General features: G+C 46.1%; 1 protein-coding gene across 2 annotated transcripts in view; it reads right to left on the bottom strand.

Moving 5' to 3' along the window:
- Positions 1-21250, bottom strand: part of SBF2 (SET binding factor 2) — a 571734-nt gene that overhangs the window by 319970 nt on the left and 230514 nt on the right. For both annotated transcript variants that reach the window (XM_033928005.1, XM_033928006.1), the window contains exon 7: positions 1807-1939. In XM_033928005.1, the coding sequence (XP_033783896.1) occupies positions 1807-1939 (133 nt within the window). The remainder of the gene's footprint in view (positions 1-1806; positions 1940-21250) is intronic.

Below are 21250 nucleotides of genomic sequence, written 5' to 3'. Positions count from 1 at the left end.
CCGTATTCGGTAATCTCCCTGAAAAGTAACCGTACTTCTATTTAACTTTCGTCTATATGGATACTAAGGGCTCCTTTTACTGAGGTGTGCTAGCGTTTTTAGCGCACGCAGGAAATTACCGCGCGCTACGTTTCTAGAACTAACGCCAGCTCAATGCTAGCGTTAAGGTCTAGCGAGCGCTATTCCACACGTTAAAGCCCTAGCGCACCTTAGTAAAAGGAGCCCTATATGTACTTAGCTTATTAGTAATTCCTTGTAGCAGTTGAAGTGATTACAAGTCTTTTATCACGAAGGGGATGATGATCACAGACTCATCACAGGCTCTACGGAGCGTCTCCGTTTCACTCAAAACTGGGCTTCATCAGGAGATATATAAACGGATAGTAATTGATCACATCAACATCATTTAAAGCCTCTCCATAGATGGCTAGGAACGCGGCTCGTTCTGCCGCTCTCCCTTTCAACCCGCTGCAATTATTTTGAAGAATTATAAGATCAAAGAAGAAAATTTGAATGAATAATCTATTTTGGACAAAATACTAGTTCTCTAGCTCATCATTTTTGAGTATTAGGGTTTTTGTCTTTTGACAATTTGTGAGTGTGTGCTGTAATAGCCCTATTAAAGAAAAGTTACTGTACATACACTAGTGTTCACATGCTAAAAAGGAGCGTGTGCTTCGTCCTTCTCCTTATGGTTCCAACTAGAGAGTTGACGAATGGCTCGGGTACCAGCGGAAAAAAGCTCTTCCACAGATGCAAAACGATGTCCATGCATAGGTTGTTTCAACTTTGGAAAAAGGTCAAAGTCTGGTAGACTCATATCTGGACTGTAGGGAGCATGGGGTAACACCTCCCAGCCGTATTCGTGTAGTTTTCCAATGACATTCCCTATGTGTGGGCGAGCGTTGTCGTGAAGAATGAGTGACCCAGCCAAGAGCAACTGAGGTCGGGTTTGGTGCATTTTTCTGTGCATTAAAAAAAAAAAAAAAAATCATGATAATACACTGCTGTGACACTTCTTCCACATGGAACTTTGTCTGTAATGATGATACCTTCATGATCATAAGCAAAAATTATCATTTGTTTGACTTTTGATTGAGGCTTGTCGAAATTTTTTTGGCTGTGGGGGAGATGGAGCTCTCCACTCGTCATTGAAAAACTACGCGAATACGGCTGGGAGGTGTTACCTCATGCTCTCTACAGTCCAGACATGAGTCCACCAGACTTCGACCTTTTTCCAAAGTTGAAACAACCTATGCGTGGACATCGTTTTGCATCTCTGGAAGAGTTTTTTTCTGCCGGTACCCGAGCCATTCGGCAACTGAGCAACAACGGTGTCTTGGATGGAATAATGAAGCTTCCCGGATGTTGGGCTCAGTCATTGCAAAGCAGGGAGACTATATTGAAGGATTGTAAAGAAATACTTGAAAAAAAATAAAATAAAACATGTAAATTAAAAAAAAGTAGTGTGCATTATTTATGAAATGACCCTCGTATTTACTAACATTCATACTCATATATTTTTAGCATGAGTTTTAGTAAGTAAGTTCCATTATGTTTTATTTATGATTATTGTTCTATTTTATCAGTCAGTGCAGAGAAAGGTATTACCTACAACCTATAATACCTATAATAAGATTTTAATTTCAACAATTCCGTAGCAATGCCATTTCTTACTTGGTAGACATGCATGCATTTTTGCTATATTGAACATGACATTCATGCTGCATAAAAAAGAAGTAGATGATTTTAACTGGCAACAGAAAGCTGAAATAATGCAGAATAATGACATAACATTGAGCTCACCTATATTTTAGGGGATATATTAATGATTCCAGTGCTCTGCAAGCATCACTCAGTCGCTGGAAACTTGCTGAATGAAACAGTACTTTGCTTTCTGTCAAAACTGCACAGAACAGGCTTAATACATTTTGGATCCCTATAACAGAAAAAGTTTTAAGACTTTACAAAATGTAACGTATATACTCGAATATAGGTTGATACATTTTGGATCCCTATAACAGAAAAAGTTTTAAGACTTTACAAAATGTAACGTATATAGGTCGATCCAATTATAAGCCGAGAACCCCCTTTCCACCCCAAATGGAAAAATGGTTGACTCGAATATAAGTCGGGTGGCTTAATATTCAAGTGCCCTGCCCTGTCAGTTTCTGCACCCAGCTCCCTTTCTGCCAGGCACTGCACCCAGCAGCCTTCCCTCCCTCCCCTGTCAGGCATTGCACCCAGCCCCCTTCCTTCCTTCCCTCCCCTGTCAGGCTCTGCACCCTTGCTTCCCTTCCCTGAAAGACTCTGCACCATCCCTCCCAGGCTCTGCACCCTGCTCCCCTCCATGCCCTAGCCTCATACCTCTACTGCCGATCCTCGGTGGAGGTGCAGCGGGCAGGAGCGAGCCCCACTGTTAATAGGCTACCGTGAGTGTCTTTGGCCTCTGAGAAGCATGAGCTTTCACATGATTTGGTGCTGCTACTCAGTGCTGAGCAGCTTCTTTAATGAGTATTCGCGGAAGCCATTAAGGAAGCCGCTCAGCACTGAGCAGCAGCACCAAATCGTGCACCTGCTTGTGCTTCTCAGCGGCCAAAGACACTCACGGCAGCCTGTTAAAAGTGGGGCTCACTCCTGCCCGCTGCACCTCCACCGAGGATCGTCAGTAGAGGTATGAGGCTAGGACAGGGAGGGCGGCAGAGGCCTGCAATAATTTTGGAAGGGGGTGTATTGGCTCGAATTAACAGTGGGGAAGGAACTTGGAAAGTTCGTTCCTGCCCGCTGCACCTCCATCAGGGAATATAAACCGGGACCCACATTTTTGGGCCCAAAAATCCTGGTTTATATTTGAGTATTTACGGTATATCCTTTGGCAATATTTAGTTTAGCAAAAAAAAACCAAAAAACCCCAACCAAAGCTACAAAATAAGAGAAATTAAAATACAAGAAAATTTATGAAACAATAAAGATAGATAGGTCACACAGACAACAATTTGCAAGAGCAGTTGTCCCAGGTAAACTGGTTAGCTGAGTGGGTAAAATTAGGGTTACCATATGGCTCCAGAAACAAGAGGATAGATTGAGATATCTGAGTTTTACTTCTATTGAAAGCAATGGATGTAAAACCTGGATGTCTCAATCCATCCTTCTTGGATTAACAATGTGCCATTTGTACCCATGAGAAAAGTAGGTTGGCTTGGAGGTGGGGTTAGGTTTGGGGAGGAAATATATGCAGTTTTCCATTTTTCATAACTATATATATGATGTTGAAGGGAGAAAGCACCAGCAAAAAACAAAAACACCAAAGCAAGTGTTAAGTCTTTGCAGATACTTTCCTCTAAGTAACTTCTGAAGGGAACGTAGGCACATACTTTCCTTTGAGAAATGGTGCAAAATCTGTGAGTTAGCAATTAAGTAAAGTTTCCAGGTTTATTTAAAATTTCCTATCCCACCCTAGCCCTTTTTAAATTTGATTTTTTTTGTTTTGTTTTCCGACCTTTAATCTGATGATACACATACTTTTTTCTGTTTTGAGGGTGGATGAGCTAGGCAGTCTCCTTACATTTTTGCTTTTAGCTAGGGTTAAACATTTTCTTAATTTTTAATTTGGTGGGGTAGGTCGGGAGAGAAAGACCTGGAATTCAGTTCCACCACTTCTTCTCAATCTCTAAAGCAGCAGGAGTGTTCTGCTCTGGTCCCTCCATTCCAAGTAACCTACAGGGAAGGAATAAGCCTGGAGCACAGAGGAGAACAGTCACTCTACTCTTTAGATCAGTATGCAAAAATAAAGTCAAGGCTAATAAATATATTACCCTGTCACCCTTACAATGGTCCACTCAAGAAAAGGGCTGATCATGCTGATAAAACAGCATGGGGAAACTTCTGCTGCCACTGCCTGTTTTCTTGTGTACTAAAATTTGCATTCTCACAGCCTTTGTTGTACCTGTTCATTAGTTAGAGAACTTGAATTTCCAATGCTGTTAATTTGCCAGCTTTCCTGAACATTAACTATTCTAGAAATGTGTATCATAAAGAAGAACAAAAGGCTAGTAATTTATTTATTTATTGTCTGCTAATTACTGCAAAGAGTCTGTCTCCACCTTAAAAATTCTTGGGGTCATAATCGATGATAAATTACTGTTTCATGAACACATAAATAACATAGTCAAAACATGTTTTTATAAATTGCGCTTAATACGATCAATCGCCAAATTTCTTGAACCCAAATCGATTAATATTCTGGTTCATTCGTTGGTTATAGCTAAAATGGACTACTGCAACTCACTACTACTTAATATATCCCAAAAAGAAAAAAGAAGACTCCAACTTATCCATAATACAGCAATTAAACTAATCCACAACGCCAAGAAATATGACCATGTTACGCCACTATTGATCGACTCTCACTGGCTCCCTATCAGCCATCGTATTTTCTTTAAGGTCATGCTGTTAATATTTAAAACTCTAACCTATAATGAACCTCAATTTATAGCTAGGATGTTAATACCCCACAACACTATACGCCCACTCAGATCAACCTTCCAAAATCTCTTATCTATACCCTCTCTGAAAATAGGAGGAACAAGAAGAGCCGATATGTTTTCTGTAATGGGTCCTCAATGGTGGAACTCATTACCACAATACATTAAAAATAAAAAAGACCTCTCCTCCTTCAAAAAATTCTTAAAATCTCATCTTTTTAAAGATGCTTTTAACATTTAAATTTTAGATTCGTTTAATATTTTCAGATTTTTAACTACCTCGTTCCCTTTTGTTCTTTCCCTTTTTTGTTTTTTCTAAAAAAGTTGTAACTTTCCCCCCTTTCTTCACAACCCAAGTTTGTCTCATCTTCAAAAATTATGTCAATTGGTTTGTCTTTTTATAATTTTTGTACACCGCTTAGCAAACCGATTAAGCGATTCATCAAATACTAATAAACTTGAAACTTGAAGATGCCAGTTTCACAGAAGGAATACTGTATTTCCCCACATATAGGCCGCCCCCATGTATAGCCCACAGCAAACTGCTTTCTATGTTTTAAAATCGGTAGATAAGCTGCCTCATTGTATTAGCCGTGGCTTATCTTACCGGTAACATTACCTGCTGCCGGCTGCCTCCTCGAATCTCGCGGCAAGCGGTGCAGGGCAGTTGCGATCTTTTCAGCATCCAGCCTGGCCCCGCACTGCTTGCTGAATGGCTGCTACGAATCCTGCGAGTCCCACAAGAACTCAAGGGAGCCATTCAGCAAGCAGTGAGGGGCCAGGCTGGATGCCAAAAAGATTGCAACTGCCCTGCACCGCTTGCTGCGAGATTCGAGGAGGCAGCCGGCAGCGAGGGACGTATTTCAGGGGGATTTTTAAAAGGTACGGGTGGAGGGGGGATGATTTTTCAGTTTTAGATAGGCTGCCCCATAAAACCCACGTATAGGCCGCGGCCTATATATAGGGAAATATGGTATACTTAGGGATCCCGATTTTCGATTACAGCAGAAACCCCCCCCCCCCGATAAAATACTCCAGACGTGACATTTAGGGTTTTCAGTTATAACTGAATAAACCCCCAAAACCGTTGGCTCCATTGTAGCTGGGTGACATCAGAGCCAGCTACTGTGGCAGAGACGCTTCTGCTTTTATTTCTGCTGGCTCTGCTGCCATTACAAAAAAAGGTGTTGAAATGTAAAAAGAGGTACTTTCCGCTCTTGAATTTCAAAGACTTTTTAGTACTGGCAGCAGAACTTGTGACAGAACAGAGAGCACCAGGAGTAAGAGTAGAATATATATACGTAGAAATATGAAAAAATGAATGCAGAGTGTTTGGGGTTTAGCAGTACATTTAATAGAGTGTGGAGTCCATTGACTATATTTGTAACATCATAATAATTGTAATGTATTTATTTATTTATTTATTTTTTTTGAGGTTGGTAGAATTCCTTACATATCCGGGGGAGGGAAAGACATTTTGTTTGTTAAAATACTTAATTATAATATTATAATTTTATAATTTGTCTTATTGTAGTAATTTGATAAGGGGGAGAAAATGATTGTTCTAAGTATAAATTGTATGTTTAATAATGCATTTTATGAAATATTTATGTTCAGATAATTGTATTGCATTGTCAAAGTTTAAAAATCAATAAAGATTTATAAAAAAAAAAGAGTAGAAGCTCCTGATGCTTGCTTGCTTTATTGGTTGGTGGTTGTTAAACCATAAATGTTATAAAATATTCAATAAAATAAAAAAAGAGAAGCTTCTGAAGGGGGGAGGCAGGGAAGGCTGATTAGGCCTAGAAGGAAGTATCTGCTGTTATAGTTGGAAAAAAGGGGACAGCAGATGCAGGAAGTGAGGGAGTGAGCTGTTGCTGAGGGAGGAGACTGGGAGGGGGAGAGGGATTAGGCTATTCCTGATGCAGGGGTGAGGAGAGAAGAGTGATGGTTGATACAGGGGTTATAACAGGGGAACTGATGCTATTGCTGGGATTTTTAGAAGGGAGGAGTGGATACGGTTTGTTGAGGCTTGGGGGGGTGGGAGGTTGCCACTGAAAATTGCGTTTTGGGTCATTCAATTCAATTTACCTTAGAAACTACTAAGCTGTTTCATGATTGATTACACCAAAAAGCCTTAAATTTTTTTTTTACCCTAGGAAACCACTAATTGGCATAAAAATAAGCCCCTAAAACTCAAAACACCTAGAATCACAAGTCCTAAATACATTACAAGTCAAATAAGTCGGCCAGGTTCTTTTGACTTGTTTTGCAGCACACATTGAAGAAATCTCCATGTAAACAAGAAACTATAATTGGAAGCAAAATCACTGAAGCATGAAATTTCCAATAAGTATAACTTCTAACATGTTTTCCAAAAATTTTCAATAAATGTGGTCTCCATTAAGCATTCTAGTAAAATCTTATTGGGAAACTACTGAAAACATTTGTTCTCTTCACAAAGGTGAGGCACTGGACCATTTTATCTATTTTTTTATTCTCTCCAATGCCTCAGTCATTCTAATCTATTCTTTTCCATTCTCTCTGATGCCCTGTTCTTCTAGTCCTGGAGCACATTATAGCCTGAAGCATCATCATCATTCATAGTAACCTTCAATTAAGGGGCAGGCAAGGAAGGAAGAAAGGAATGGTGTAGGGACAAATATAGCTCTATGATGACAGTTTGTAAGAATGGCAGCATTATTACGGAGGTGCTAGAAAAGATCCTTCCAGATTAAAGCAATATAGCCAACTAAACACCCAAGAAACTGGGTTTAATGTGCACTGTGGCTCACTGTGATCCCGGGCAAGTCACTTTAACTTAAGAATTGCCGCTGCTGGGTCAGACCGATGGTCCATCCTGCCCAGCAGTCCGCTCAGGTACAACATAGAAACATGATGGCAGATAAAGGCCAAATGGCCCATCTAGTTGGCCCATCCACAGTAACCGTTATCTCTTCCCCTCTCTAAGAGATCCCACAGATTATGAGCCCACTAGGGTAAAAAAGTACCTGTATATAAAGTAAACCACTATGGTTGTACCACAAAGGAGGTTTATTAAATCCATGACCTTTTACCCTTTGCTTTGAGTGGAACTACTCTGTACTTTTATTCCATCCTCTTCCTATATAGGGATCCTGTGTTTATTCCATACCTTTTTGAATTGCATCACTATTTTTGTTCTCACCACCTCCTACAGAAGAACATTCCATGTATCCACCACTCTCCATCAAAAAGTACATAAAATTGCATGACTGCATAGGTGAATATACTCTATAGTACACATATATAAACTGTGTGCCTTTTCGGCAATCTGCACATAGGTTCTCCCAGGCTGTGGTTTAAGTGAAACAGAAGCAGAGCTGTGATACTCAAGTTTCCACCTAAGAGTACATGATTTTATTTAAAGTTCGGAGAAGGTGAAAATTTCTGCCTCAGCATTTGTGCTCACTTGAGGCTGGCACCTATGGCACCTATGTTATTTATTTGATTTATATCCCGTCCTCCCCAGAGAACTTAGGATGGGTTACTATGTTAACTTTATAAAATGGATGTCTTTTGCACATTTTATGTAGGTATCCTGTTTTACATTTCTAAAGTAACAAATATTATAAATACAGAGAGAGCATCATTTTTGTCCAGGGCTCCAAAAATACTGTGTAGGTAATATTCAGTCCATGTTGGTGTATTCAGCTTGTTTATTTGCTCATCACTGCAGGCCAAGCTAACCCCAAATATTGTCGAGCTAAGCATTGCTCCCAGAACTGAGTATCTAGGAATGCGCACTAACCTGGAATTAGGCACCAGCTGATAGGCCAGTCAGTGGACTAAATATCACTGCTGAATAGCTAAACTGAGGCGCCACCCAAACTCCATCCCTACTAACCTAACTGATTAGGGAATGGCTGATTAGCAGAGATATTCAACGGTATTACCTGGTTAAATGCCACTGAATATCAGCAGCTGGCCAGCTCAGCTGTTTAATTGGGTAAGAGCCTCTTCTGCCAAGGTAAACCCCCGTTGAACATTTAACCCTGTGTGCTTGGCCTCTAGGGGCCTCCACAACATCCCCAGTCCCAGCTGGATGCAGAAACATGAGCTGGGTTCAGGAATCAAATCCAGGTCATTAAGTCAGCCTGAGCTGTGTCCTTTAATACAGATAAATAGTACAGAATCTCTCAGGAGTTCAGATTCTAGCTTCCTTGCATTGCAATTTGCAGTTGTACTTGCAACCTTGAACTTATTAGTCTTCCAAAATTCAAGCATGCATCACTAAATAGCCATGGAACAGACTATATATATACAGCATATATACACAGTATACACTGTATAAACAAAAAATAGACATTCCAATGTTGATTATTACAGATTACTTTTCCACAGGCAGACAAGCTTCCTGTTGAGTACCATACATAAATTGAACATTTTAGACTATGCTTCCTGATGTTAACTGTTTTTGTGGGTCTAAAGTGGATGTCACTTGTACTAAGATGTCCAAGAAAAGTATTAATTTATTTCTCTGCTTCCTGTTGTTTTACACATTTTAAGGTTGATATAACAACCAGGCAGGAATTCAAAGCACATCCAACTTGGATGCTTCTTCGAAAATGCCTCTCACAGCGTTCTTTGAGTTATTTTAGCATTCTTTAGTAACATAGTAGATGATGGCAGATAAAGACCCGAATGGTCCATCCAGTCTGCCCAACCTGATTCAATTTAATTTTTTTTTTCTTCTTAGCTATTTCTGGGCAAGAATCAAAAGCTCTACCCGGTACTGTGCTTGGGTTTCAACTGCTGAAGTCTCCATTAAAGCTCACTCCAGCCCATCTACACCAACCCAGCCATTAAAGCCCTCCCCAGCATATCCTCCACCAAACAGCTATATACAGACACAGACCATGCAAGTCTGCCCAGTACTGGCCTTACTTAGTTCAATATTTAATCTTATTTTCTGATTCTAGATCCTCTGTGTTCATCCCACGCTTCTTTGAACTCAATCACCGTTTTCCTCTCCACCACTTCTCTCGGGAGCGCATTCCAGGCATCCACCACCCTCTCCGTAAAGTAGAATTTCCTAACATTGCCCCTGAATCTACCACCCCTCAACCTCAAATTATGTCCTCTGGTTTTACCATTTTCCTTTCTCTGGAAAAGATTTTGTTCTACGTTAATACCTTTCAAGTATTTGAACATCTGAATCATATCTCCCCTGTCCCTCCTTTCCTCTAAGGTATACATGTACATATTCCCGGGCTTCCGGTCTCTCCTCATACGTCTTTTGTCGCAAACCTCCTATCATTTTCGTCGCCCATTTTAAATAGGTTTTAATACATTTCAGTTACACATGGTCCCCTTCATTCAATCTAATCATCTCCATGTCATTATGTCTGTTTCAGCATTTCCATTATGTATTATATGCAATTTTATGTTTTACTCTTCTGAAGTTTATCACTATTCCATCCCTCTTTTAAGAACGTTTGAATAATCTGTTAGGTCCTTTTAAGTGTGCCCCCCACTTCCCTTCTGGTACTAAGCACTGCTGTGATTCTGGACTTCCCCTGCTGTGAAGCACTACTGACCCAGCAGGATGAAAGAGATGGCCTGAAACTCCCCTGATTTCTTTCTCTTCCTGCTGGTGGCATTAAAAAGAGCTCTGGAAGAAAAGGAAAAGGGAAAGACACACACCTCGGATGATCCTGGGAGCAAGAGAATGAGTGGGAGTGGGTATCACTTTTAAGGGACAAATCTGGTAGGAGAAAGAGACAAAGAGGAGTGGAAGAGTGATCATCTGTGGAGTGGTAGAGCAGAGATATAAGACTGCAGGAAGACAGTGAGAGAATGATCAAGATAGTAGATAAGAGAGCCAGCCTGATGAGAGAGAAAGAAAAGATGAGTCTGGGGAAGTGAGCCTCATGGGGAAAGAGAGGGGGAGAAAGATGAGAGAGTGGGAATGAGCCTGAAGGAGTGATCCTAGGTAATTGAGAGAAAGGGGTTAAGCTGGAGGGGGTGCAGTTGTGGTGTCTGGGGGGAAGTGAGCTTGTAGGGTTGGGGATGAGCTGTAAGAAATGCAAGAGAAGGCAAAGGGAAGAGAAAAAAGGCGGAAGAGAAGGTGCATGGGCAAGAGGAGGAGGAAAAAGAAGGGTTAACACTAGAGTTGTATGAAGAGAGCAAAAGGGCTCCCTTAGGTAATCTTCTCTTCCTGCTTGATCAATGGCTGAAGTGAATGGAGGCAGTGGGTGTTCCACTAGTAACACCCGTTTAAATGCATTGCACTCATTTACTACCCATGCTGTCACTCATTCAGCCACTCTATCCACCTAAATCCATTTATTCATGTGCCTACAATACAGACCCTCAGCTACACAGTTACAGACCTTCTCCACAGACTTCGCTTAAAGAGAGGCAAGCTAGTCAGATGGCTCAGAGACTGCGCTGTAGAAAGAGTATTGAGAAACGGTTGCAAATTGCAAGCTCTTGCATCTCTGGCATGGCGATTATGGTACATCAGATTATTACTTTAAAAAGCATAGAGTTATGTATCTTAAAGAAACATTACGCGTGTGCTGCTTGTGTTGTTTGAGAAATAATTTGCTTTGGTTACCATCTGGGGGACACGTGAACGTTCAGTCGCTAAGATGGGATCACATCAGAAAAAAAGTTTGGAAAACACTGGACTAAGCCCAATGTCTGACTGCCAATTGCTTAAAGACCTAAAACCTATAAACATCCACTGTAAAAGAAAGGAGAGAAAGGGAGAGGTTGGAGGCATAGCACTAATCTCTAAATATTTTATTTATTTAATCTTTTGCTCCATATGCACCAAATTGTTTGGAAAAATGAGCTATGACAGAAGTGACATAAGATGAATTTAACCAGCCAGAACACTCTTCTATTAGCTCTGTCAACAAATATTAATACTGAATATCATGTGAAAGATAAAGGCTTAATTTTTTTTTGCTCATACTATTTCCAGACAGCACAATTTGCAAACTATTTAAATTACTTTCAGTCTGTTTGGCATTTCTCTTCAGACATGAACAAATCAGTGCTCATTATACAACAGCAGTGTTAAAAAATCATTCTGGCCATGAACAATAAAAGTAATCTCTCTGTCATTGTATATATTATTGAAGCAAACCAAACCAAAAGGAATCCAAAGGAGCAGAGCGAGCCTGGTCTTCAAAAGAACCACACTTTAATGGCAACCAAAATAGTACATATAAAGAGTCTTTAAATAAACACGGGACTTGACACAAACTATGTTTCGGCAATATGCCTGCCTCAGGAGTCCAAAGTTGCTTGACAGTGCTGTGACATTAGTGGTGTAAGTCAATACCTTGGTCTACTGTATCACATCTAACGATGAACCAAGAAAGGGTCCCCTCAAGAACTCTGCGCTACATACTTTGCATTCTCTTCCCCTCGTCCAGGGCCTGGGCAGTGATCCAGCTAATTAATTGGATTAATCGCATTAGCTGGATCACTGCCCAGGCCCTGGGCAAGGGGAGGAGAATGCAAAGTATGTAGCACAGTGTTCTGGAGGTCTCCAAAGTCCCTCCTTGAGGGCCGCAATCCATTCGGGTTTTCAGGATTTCCCCAATGAATATGCGTGAGATCTATGTGCATGCACTGCTTTCAATGCATATTCATTGGGGAAATCCTGAAACCCCGACCGGATTCGGCCCTCAAGGAGAGACTTTGGAGACCCCTGGTCTACTGTATCACATCTAACGATGAACCAAGAAAGGGTCCCCTTCAGAACACTGCGCTACATACTTTGCATTCTCCTCCCCTTTCCCAGGGCCTGGGCAGTGATCTAGCTAATGCGAGGGGAGGAGAATGCAAAGTATGTAGCGCAGTGTTCTGGAGGGGTCCCTTTCTTGGTTCATCGTTAGATGTGATACAATAGACCAATTGTGAAAATAACAATAGGGCGACCCCCCCAAAAATGCAAGAGAAGGCAAAGAAAAGAGAAAAAAGGCAGAAGAGAAGGTGCATGGGCAAAAGGAGGGTAGACTAAAGCATTGACTAACTTCAGCCAAATTCTGGACGGATTGGAGGGGGTAAAGATGGCTGAATGGAAGACTTGAGAGTAGTGAGTTGCAGTAATCTAAGTGTAATGTGATGAGGGCATGGATAAGGGTCATCTACTGAGTTATCGCATAGTGAGCCATGTGTTAAGCACTTAGTCACTGCTCCTTTTGAGCTTTCTAATTGTGTCTGCAGTGTGAATTTGGGGTGGATGACAGGGACAGTCCATATGTTTGATACCTCTGATTTACAGATTCCTTAGCACATACAACCACAATAATTCCTTTACTATATATTATCCAATCTTGCTTTAGGAGTACATGAAGCATTTTTTAAATGATAAATGCTACTTTAATACGATTTATTCTAACAAACTGTACAGTAGAAATTAGAAATTGAACTTGTATGATAAGACCACTGAACCATTCACATTGTAAATATAAAGGCCCTGGGGAGAACACCATGCAGAACAACTATGCTACAGGTACTCCCCATCTGCCTCAGAATTTTAGTTATTAAAGTCCTTTAATAATCTGTGATTCTTGGTTTTCCAATACCAAAGTCAATTTGTTAAAAAGCTGACAAATCTAGCAAAGAAATTTAGAAGGGAAAAGCTGTCTCAGTTGTGGTCTCCCTGCCTTCCCTTGCATCTTCAAAGGCCAGCAAGATAGATAAAGACATAGTGTTGGTGGAGGGAGGACTCTAGTTTTATTAAGAGATATAAGAGTAGGGTAACCAGGTTACCCATTCCAGAAGGGAGACTTTTGGGCCAGTCCTGAATTTCTGCCTACACATCCTGGTGCATTATGGAACCTGCAGCACCGATTTAAATGGATAGAACCATGGACTACAAATACTCCACTGCTTTGGGATATCATTTTAAAACCAGAACTGGGCAAAAAGTCTCCTTTCTAGAATGGGTAACCTGGTCACCCTAGATAAGAGTCAAGAAAGGAAAATGTGGATAAAGGTACTGGCCAAATTGAAAGAATAACTGAGCTTTTAGTGAATGGGCTTAGAAATGCAGAGACTTATATAAGAATAAAAGATCAGTAGGCCGGTGCCCAACATGAACTTAAACTACTAAAGCAGGTGGCCTACCTAAATGATAAATCTGAAGGCTAGAAAAATAGGAAAAGACGATCTAAATTGAGGAAGAAGAAGAAGAAGAGAAAAAACAGACTCAAGGTCATTTTATAAAGAGTTGTTGCTGAAGTAGCTGCTACAGCTTACACAGCATGAAACCGAACAAGCTCGTTGAGAGACTTGTCCTAGGCCTGCCTCCTTACCCCCTAGAAAGCTTAGGATGGGACCGGCTTAAGTTTGTTTTACCCCTCCACCAAAAGGCATTCAGTTGCCCCTGATTTGCAATCTTTGTCCCTCGTCACTAAGGTCCATTTTGCATGAACATTTGAACTCTTACCACTATTTTGGCTCCTTCTACCTCGACTGGAAATCAGTATAGACAACTGAAAATGTCAAACTTTGTAAGACAAAGACCACCTTTGGAAGGCCTATTGTTCTACTTTACAGGAAGATATTCATACATCAGGACGCTGTAAGAGCTAGAATAAGCAAGCCCGAGAGCCTGTCTCGACGGGCGACCCTAACGCGGGGCTGGGTGGCCCGCGGAGTCGCTCGTCGGGTCAGTTAGTGGGAGGTAGTCGGGTTAGTCCGGGTTAGGCCGATAAGGAGAGCGGGGGGGGGGGGTGGGGCGGTCCGTGGTCGCGCGGTTTCTTTCCCTCGCTTCGGGGCGTCGCAGCCGAAGGGGATTGTGGGAGGAGGGGTTATAAGGGGAGCACGCTCGGAGGACGTAACGGTTGGGTCCTCCGAGTCAGCGTTGCGAGCAGTTCACCTCGTGTCGGGTTTTGCTGGGGGAACACGCGGTCTGCAGATTCGGGCAGGGAGACTTCCTCAGGCTTGGTAGGCGTTCTTCCGATCCCACGATGCAGCGCCAGCCCTTCGTTGCAGCGGCGGACCAAGCCGAGTTGTCCCTGCTAGCGGGGGACTCCTTTGACGAAAGCGACCTGGCCCCGGTGAGTGTGGCTGAGGGTGTGGGTAGAGAGTTGCCTCCCAGGCGGTCCCGTTCGGCGGCGAGAACGGCGATCGCGCTGGAAGTAGCGGGGGAAGTGCCAGCGGGTCCGAGTTGCACGGGTTCGACCCGCAGGGGCAGGGGCCGACTTCCGGGGTCGCGCCCACGTGGCAGGGCCCAGGCAGGGAGAGGGGCGATTTTAGCGGTGCCGGCTGGGGCATCGGAGCCCCGGGGGGTGACACAGGGGGATGGGGAGGTGTATGCTGCTCCAAGGGGGGACCGGCCCGGTTTGGGGACTTCTCACTTCCCGGGGAGCGTGAGCACTGCTGGTGGGTTGCCGGGGGAGGCAGTTCTTCCTTCTACCTCAGGGGCTGCCAGTGGTCCGCAGGTGGGTATGGCGGGGGGGTGGTCTCCATGGGGTATGTGGGGGTCTCCCTGGGCGATGGGCCCGTGGGCTACGTTCCCATCCTCTTTTCCGGCGGTGGGTCCTCCGTCGCCTTGGGGTCCGGGTTTTCTGGGAGGTGTTAGAGGGGGTGAGTTCCCTGGTGGGGCTGCTTTTTCTGCAGGGCTAACTTGCCCTCCTGCTGTTCAGGTTGCTGGCCCCTGTTCGGATTTCTCCCCACAGGATGTCGCCGCGGGACGTGATGCTGCGGCCGGATCTGCTGCTGCTGGACCGGTTCCCGAGGGGACTACAGGAGCCGTGCGGATGAGCGTGGAGGCTGCTGCTCGGACTACTCAGCATCCTGCTATGGCGGTAGCTGCGGAGGGCGCCGTTCCGGAAGATGTGGATGGCGGATGCAGACCAGGAACAGAACGGACTACGGGTAACAAGGCCCTAGGGGCTGGGACAGACAACCGGGGTAAGCGGGGGAGGAAGAAGGGTAAGGGTAAGAAGCGCCGTAGGGGCAGGGATTCTTCCTCGTCCTCCTCCTCTTCATTAACATCCTCTTCCTCTTCTTCCTTGTCTTCTTCTTCGGGGTCCCAGAGGCGGGTAACGAGCGCGGGTCCTGCGCAGGAGGGCGGCGATAGGGGGGCGCCTGCCCTGGTAGCGTTATCGGAATTGTGGGAGAAGGTCCCGCGGTCCTTGCGTCGAAAAATTAGGAGGCGGACCTGTGTGGACGTCTTCGCGCTTATGGAAGGTCGGGTTCGCGGCAGGAAGAAGAAGAGCAAGAAGGAGGGTGAAAAACCCAAGGTGGGTGCGGTTTCGCGCAATATTGTTAATTGGTCGCGCGCCTTTTTGCGGTTGGCCAGTGTATGGGGGAGAGAGAGACCTCAGGATTATGGCCTTCTCCTGGCATACGCTGACTCCGTATTGGATGCGTACCAGCGCTTCGGGGGCTGGGCTTGGTTAAATTACGATGAAGCGTTCCGTGATAAAATGGAGGAGAATCGGCACATGTCCTGGGGCACGCAGGACATTAATCTATGGCTCACCCATATGGCGAAGCCAGGAAGCTCGGGTCCTGGGACTTCGGGCAAACAGGTTCCGCAAACCACGGTCGGGGGTCGTTCCTTTCGTCCGCCCGGAAGTGCGGGTGCGGGAGGAGGTCCGGGCCTCTGCTGGCAGTTTAACAAGTCGACCTGCTCTTTTACCGATTGCCGTTTTCGACACGCTTGTTCCCAGTGCGGCCAGGGACATCCGGCTACCAAGTGCCCCAAGAGGGGGGTCGGCTTGCCTCCGCCCACGACTAAATGAGTTGGAGTCCCGTGGCTTGCCCACTCCGGTTCTGGTAGGTGCCATGCGTCCGTGGCTGGTTCAGTATCGGGATTTGAGGGCTGCGGGTGTTCTGTTGAGGGGGTTTAGCGAGGGGTTTGTGATACCACGTGTTTTGCCTTTAGTTAATGTTCAGGCTTCCAACGCTTCCTCCGTGGGTCATCTTCGTGGAGAAGTTCGCAGGAAATTGACGGACGAAATCGAGCGGGGTCGGATAGCGGGGCCTTTCCACGCTCGACCATTTCCGGTTATGGTGCTGTCTCCTTTAGCGATTATTCCAAAGAAGGAGCCGGGAAAATATCGCTTAATTCACAACTTGTCCAGGCCGGCCGGGCGTTCGGTGAACGACGGTATACCGCGTGATATCTGTTCCGTACGTTACGCGTCCTTTGACAGTGCCCTCGGTCTCGTTCGTCGTGCTGGTCCTTCGGCTCTGTTGGCTAAGGTGGACATTGAATCGGCGTTTCGGTTGTTGCCGGTTCATCCGTCCTCGTACCCTTTGTTGGGCTTTAAGTTTGAGGGTGCCTTTTATTTTGATAGATGCTTGCCGATGGGGTGCTCCGTTTCCTGTGCATTTTTTGAATTGTTCAGTTCCTTTTTGCACTGGGTCACGGTACGGCGCGCGGGAAGAGACTCGGTAGTGCATTATTTGGATGATTTTCTGTTTGTGGGGGGAGCGGCTTCCGATGACTGCTTGCTGTTAAAGACTACTTTTGAGATCATGGCTGCTGAATTTGGTGTACCGTTGTCGGCCGAGAAGTCTGAGGGACCGTCCACGTGTCTCACGTTCCTGGGTATAGAGATTGACACTACTGCGATGGTTACCCGACTTCCACTGAGCAAGGTGCGGCAGTTGTTGGATTTGATATCGCTAGTAGGGGGTGCTGGTAAGCCTACTTTGCGATTGGTGCAGTCTCTATTGGGGTCTCTGAATTTTGCTTGTCGGGTGTTACCGATGGGTCGCCCCTTCTCCCGGCGCTTGGCGGCATCGACGGCGGGTGTTCGTGATCGTAGACACTTTGTGCGGCTTTCGGCGGGGATTCGGGCCGATTTGCGGATGTGGGCGCTGTTTCTTGAGTGTTTTAACGGTTCGCTTCCCATTCAACAGCCGGAAGTTTCTAATCTGGATCTCGAACTGCAATCCGATGCAGCGGGGGGGGTGGGTTTCGGTCTTTACTTCCAGGGCGATTGGTGCGCGGCGGCCTGGCCCGACGCTTGGCGGATGGCGGGAATTACCCGTAATGTCACTCTGCTGGAGCTTTTTCCGTTGTTGGTGGCTTGTGAGTTGTGGCCGGACCGGTTGCGAAACAGGCGGGTTGTGTTTTGGTGTGACAATATGGGGGTCGTGGAAGTTGTCAACAGGCAGTCAGCTAAATGTTTGCAGATAACCGCGTTGATGCGCGAGCTCGTCGTGCGTTGTTTGCGACTTAACCTGTTCATTCGGGCGCGGCATGTTCCTGGGGTGCAGAACAGCCTGGCTGATGCTCTGTCTCGTTTTCGCTTTTTGCAGTTTCGACAGCTGGCGCCGGAGGCGCAGCAGGAGGGATTGCGGATGCCAGAACATTTATGGGGCCTGGTGGGGATCGGATCTGGTTCTTCTTGCAACGCTCGGTAGCTCCATCTACGTGGGTCCGGTACAACAGGGGCTTTGTACTGGTCTCTGGTTTTCTGCGGACTCAGGGTTGGGCCCCGGGTCCTGTGACGGAGATCCAGCTGGCGGACTTCTTGGCATCGTCCCAGCTTCAGGGCTGCTCTCGAGGCGCGGCTGCGGGTCATCTCGCGGGCTTTGCATTCTTTTGCAGGGCCTTGGGATGGCCTTGCCCTTCGACGGGGTTTCTGCCTCGTCGGATGCTGGCGGCTTGGGGCAGGATGGCTCCGCGAGTGCCTGATTCTCGGCGGCCTATTACCCATGATCTGTTGGTTGAACTCGTCAATGCGTTGCCCCAAGTGACGAGGTCGGGTTTTGAGGCCTGCTTGTTTCGGGCTGCGTTCTCCTTATCCTTTTTTGGAGCGCTACGGGTGGGTGAGTTGCTGGTACACCCGTCGGATGTACGGGGACTGCGTGGCCTGCTGCGCAGTCATGTGTGTATTTCAGGTTCCACGTTGCGAGTGTTCATTGCTCGGTCTAAGGCGGATCAGCTGGGCAGGGGGCGCACGTTGATTTTACATCAAGTGGAAGGTAGTACGTCATGCCCCGTCCGCTCGCTGGCTGCCTATATGGCGATCCGCCCTTCCTCGGCCTCGGTGTTGCTGGTGCACGAAGATGGTGCTCTCTTAACGCGTTATCAGTTCCTGGCGGTGTTGCGTTTGGCTTTGGGAGTGTGTGGCGCGGACCCGGCCAGTTACGGAACCCATTCATTTCGCATTGGAGCGGCTACCAGCGCGTTCGCGGCGGGTGTTCCAGCCGAGGCCATTCGTCAGCTGGGTAGGTGGTCATCGAACGCCTATCGTGGTTATATTCGCCCGTCGGGTGCGACTCGTCATGATTTACGGGGGAATTAGACTTGCAGGTGGCTGGAGTGGGCTGGTAGCGGGACGGTGAATTTCTTGTGGGGGTGAGGTTAAGGTGGGGGGGGGAGCCTCAGCATGATCCTCGTTTACTAACAATAGCTGTTTAATGGTCGATACCTTTCTTACGGGGGTTTGTTTTTGCAGGTGCGGTGCAGCGGGCCCTATCGGTTTGGATTTTCGGGCATTCCTTCATCCACTGGGCTGGGGAGCGTGCATCGGTCCGGCCCGGTGGTCGACATTTGGGTCTCGGACATCGCGGCGTCTTTGTCTCCTGGTGGGGACAGAGGGGCATGCGCTGGCACCAGTTGCTCCCACTGCTGAATGATATTCGGCGGCGTCCTCGGCGTCCGGACCTATTGATTATACACCTGGGGGGCAATGATGTTGATGCACTTAGTGGCAAGCATCTTATTGACTCGGTCATTGGGGATCTGGGAGTGGTTCAGGGCTGGTTTCCCGAGGCGCGGGTGGTCTGGTCCGATATTATTCCTCGGCCCAGCCGTTTAGCGTCTCGGCGATGGACCCGAGGGCTGGTTAAGGTTAACAGGCAGGTAGGTCGATGGGTGGAGTCACGGGGAGGTATTCAAGTTAGACATGACTGGGTGGATGTGGCGTGCGGGGGGTTGTTTTATAGGGATCGGGTCCATCTGTCCGATATAGGTTGGGATTTGTTATTGAATGACTTTGCCTCCTGTTGTGAGCGAGTGTTGGTATCCTAGCCGCAGCTCCGTTCCTGGTGGGTGGGGCCTGTAACTGGTTACAGGCCTGTGGCGGTATCCCGAGCTACTGGCTACTGGGGCTCATCAAGGGATGAGCGGTGGGCCGGCTGGGAGCCGTGCCTGGTGGGTCGGTTGACCCTGGATAATGGGGCATGTGTGGGACATGCCACCCCTCAGACCCTAGCTTGGATGGCGGGGTCGGGGGCCAATTACTTAGGAGGGTAGCTCGGGATCAGGTAACAATGGTGATACCATTGTTAGGGGGGTTTTGTTAATGTTTTGGTTTTGCTGTTAATTTATGTATATTTAATTATGTTGCATTTCTTGAATATGTTATTATTCAATAAACAGGGCTGCGGCCAGGTGTTTGCCAACTAAGGTGTGTTTTGTCTTCTTGGGATAGGTAAGAGGTATATAGGGTCGGGAGAGGGGTGTTGAGTAACAGGAAGCGGGCCACTACAGGTACCGCTGTTATAAGCAAGCCCGAGAGCCTGTCTCGACGGGCGACCCTAACGCGGGGCTGGGTGGCCCGCGGAGTCGCTCGTCGGGTCAGTTAGTGGGAGGTAGTCGGGTTAGTCCGGGTTAGGCCGATAAGGAGAGCGGGGGGGGGGGTGGGGCGGTCCGTGGTCGCGCGGTTTCTTTCCCTCGCTTCGGGGCGTCGCAGCCGAAGGGGATTGTGGGAGGAGGGGTTATAAGGGGAGCACGCTCGGAGGACGTAACGGTTGGGTCCTCCGAGTCAGCGTTCCCACCCGCCCGCCCTCTAGGCTTTGGGGTTCCTGGGATTGGATGAGGTTGCGGTATCCCGAGCTACTGGCTACTGGGGCTCATCAAGGGATGAGCGGTGGGCCGGCTGGGAGCCGTGCCTGGTGGGTCGGTTGACCCTGGATAATGGGGCATGTGTGGGACATGCCACCCCTCAGACCCTAGCTTGGATGGCGGGGTCGGGGGCCAATTACTTAGGAGGGTAGCTCGGGATCAGGTAACAATGGTGATACCATTGTTAGGGGGGTTTTGTTAATGTTTTGGTTTTGCTGTTAATTTATGTATATTTAATTATGTTGCATTTCTTGAATATGTTATTATTCAATAAACAGGGCTGCGGCCAGGTGTTTGCCAACTAAGGTGTGTTTTGTCTTCTTGGGATAGGTAAGAGGTATATAGGGTCGGGAGAGGGGTGTTGAGTAACAGGAAGCGGGCCACTACAGGTACCGCTGTTAGAACTAGACAGCATCAGTAATTCTCTCTTCTCTCTAGCTATCCTCAAAAACATAGTTGCAAAGGTTATACAAAACTCTTGTCATTTAATATTACTTGCACTTCAGTTCTGTTGGGACTGCTACATTAGAGAAGAAGGGTTTTATTTTGTTTAAGCATGTGGCTAACACAGGCTGTTTCCTTGAACTTTCCTTTATCAGTTGAAAAAGCAATCAGGGCACTCGACTGATCTAAACTACCTACTCTAGAGGTTACAAGGAGGTGAAAGGGACAACAATTATGCTACGAAAACATTCAGATGATATGCAATACAGCAGCTCCAATACTAATAAGATGAGATGAATACATCTGAAAAAAAAATCATAATATTTATTCTAGACATATTGCACATCAGTGGTACATAAAAAATGAAAACCAATCAAACTAAATGTTTCCACTGTATGAAGAGAAATAAAAGATTGGCTATTTTTATTTTTTGATCCAACTCTATGAGATTTTCAAAAGCATTAGAGGTTTCAAAAGAAACATTGATTGGATATTTATG

The sequence above is a fragment of the Geotrypetes seraphini genome, chromosome 19 (assembly GCF_902459505.1).
Source record: "Geotrypetes seraphini chromosome 19, aGeoSer1.1, whole genome shotgun sequence".
NCBI lineage: Eukaryota > Metazoa > Chordata > Amphibia > Gymnophiona > Dermophiidae > Geotrypetes > Geotrypetes seraphini.
The sequence above is the reverse complement of the archived record's forward strand: the minus strand, read 5'-3'. Positions and strand labels throughout refer to the sequence as shown.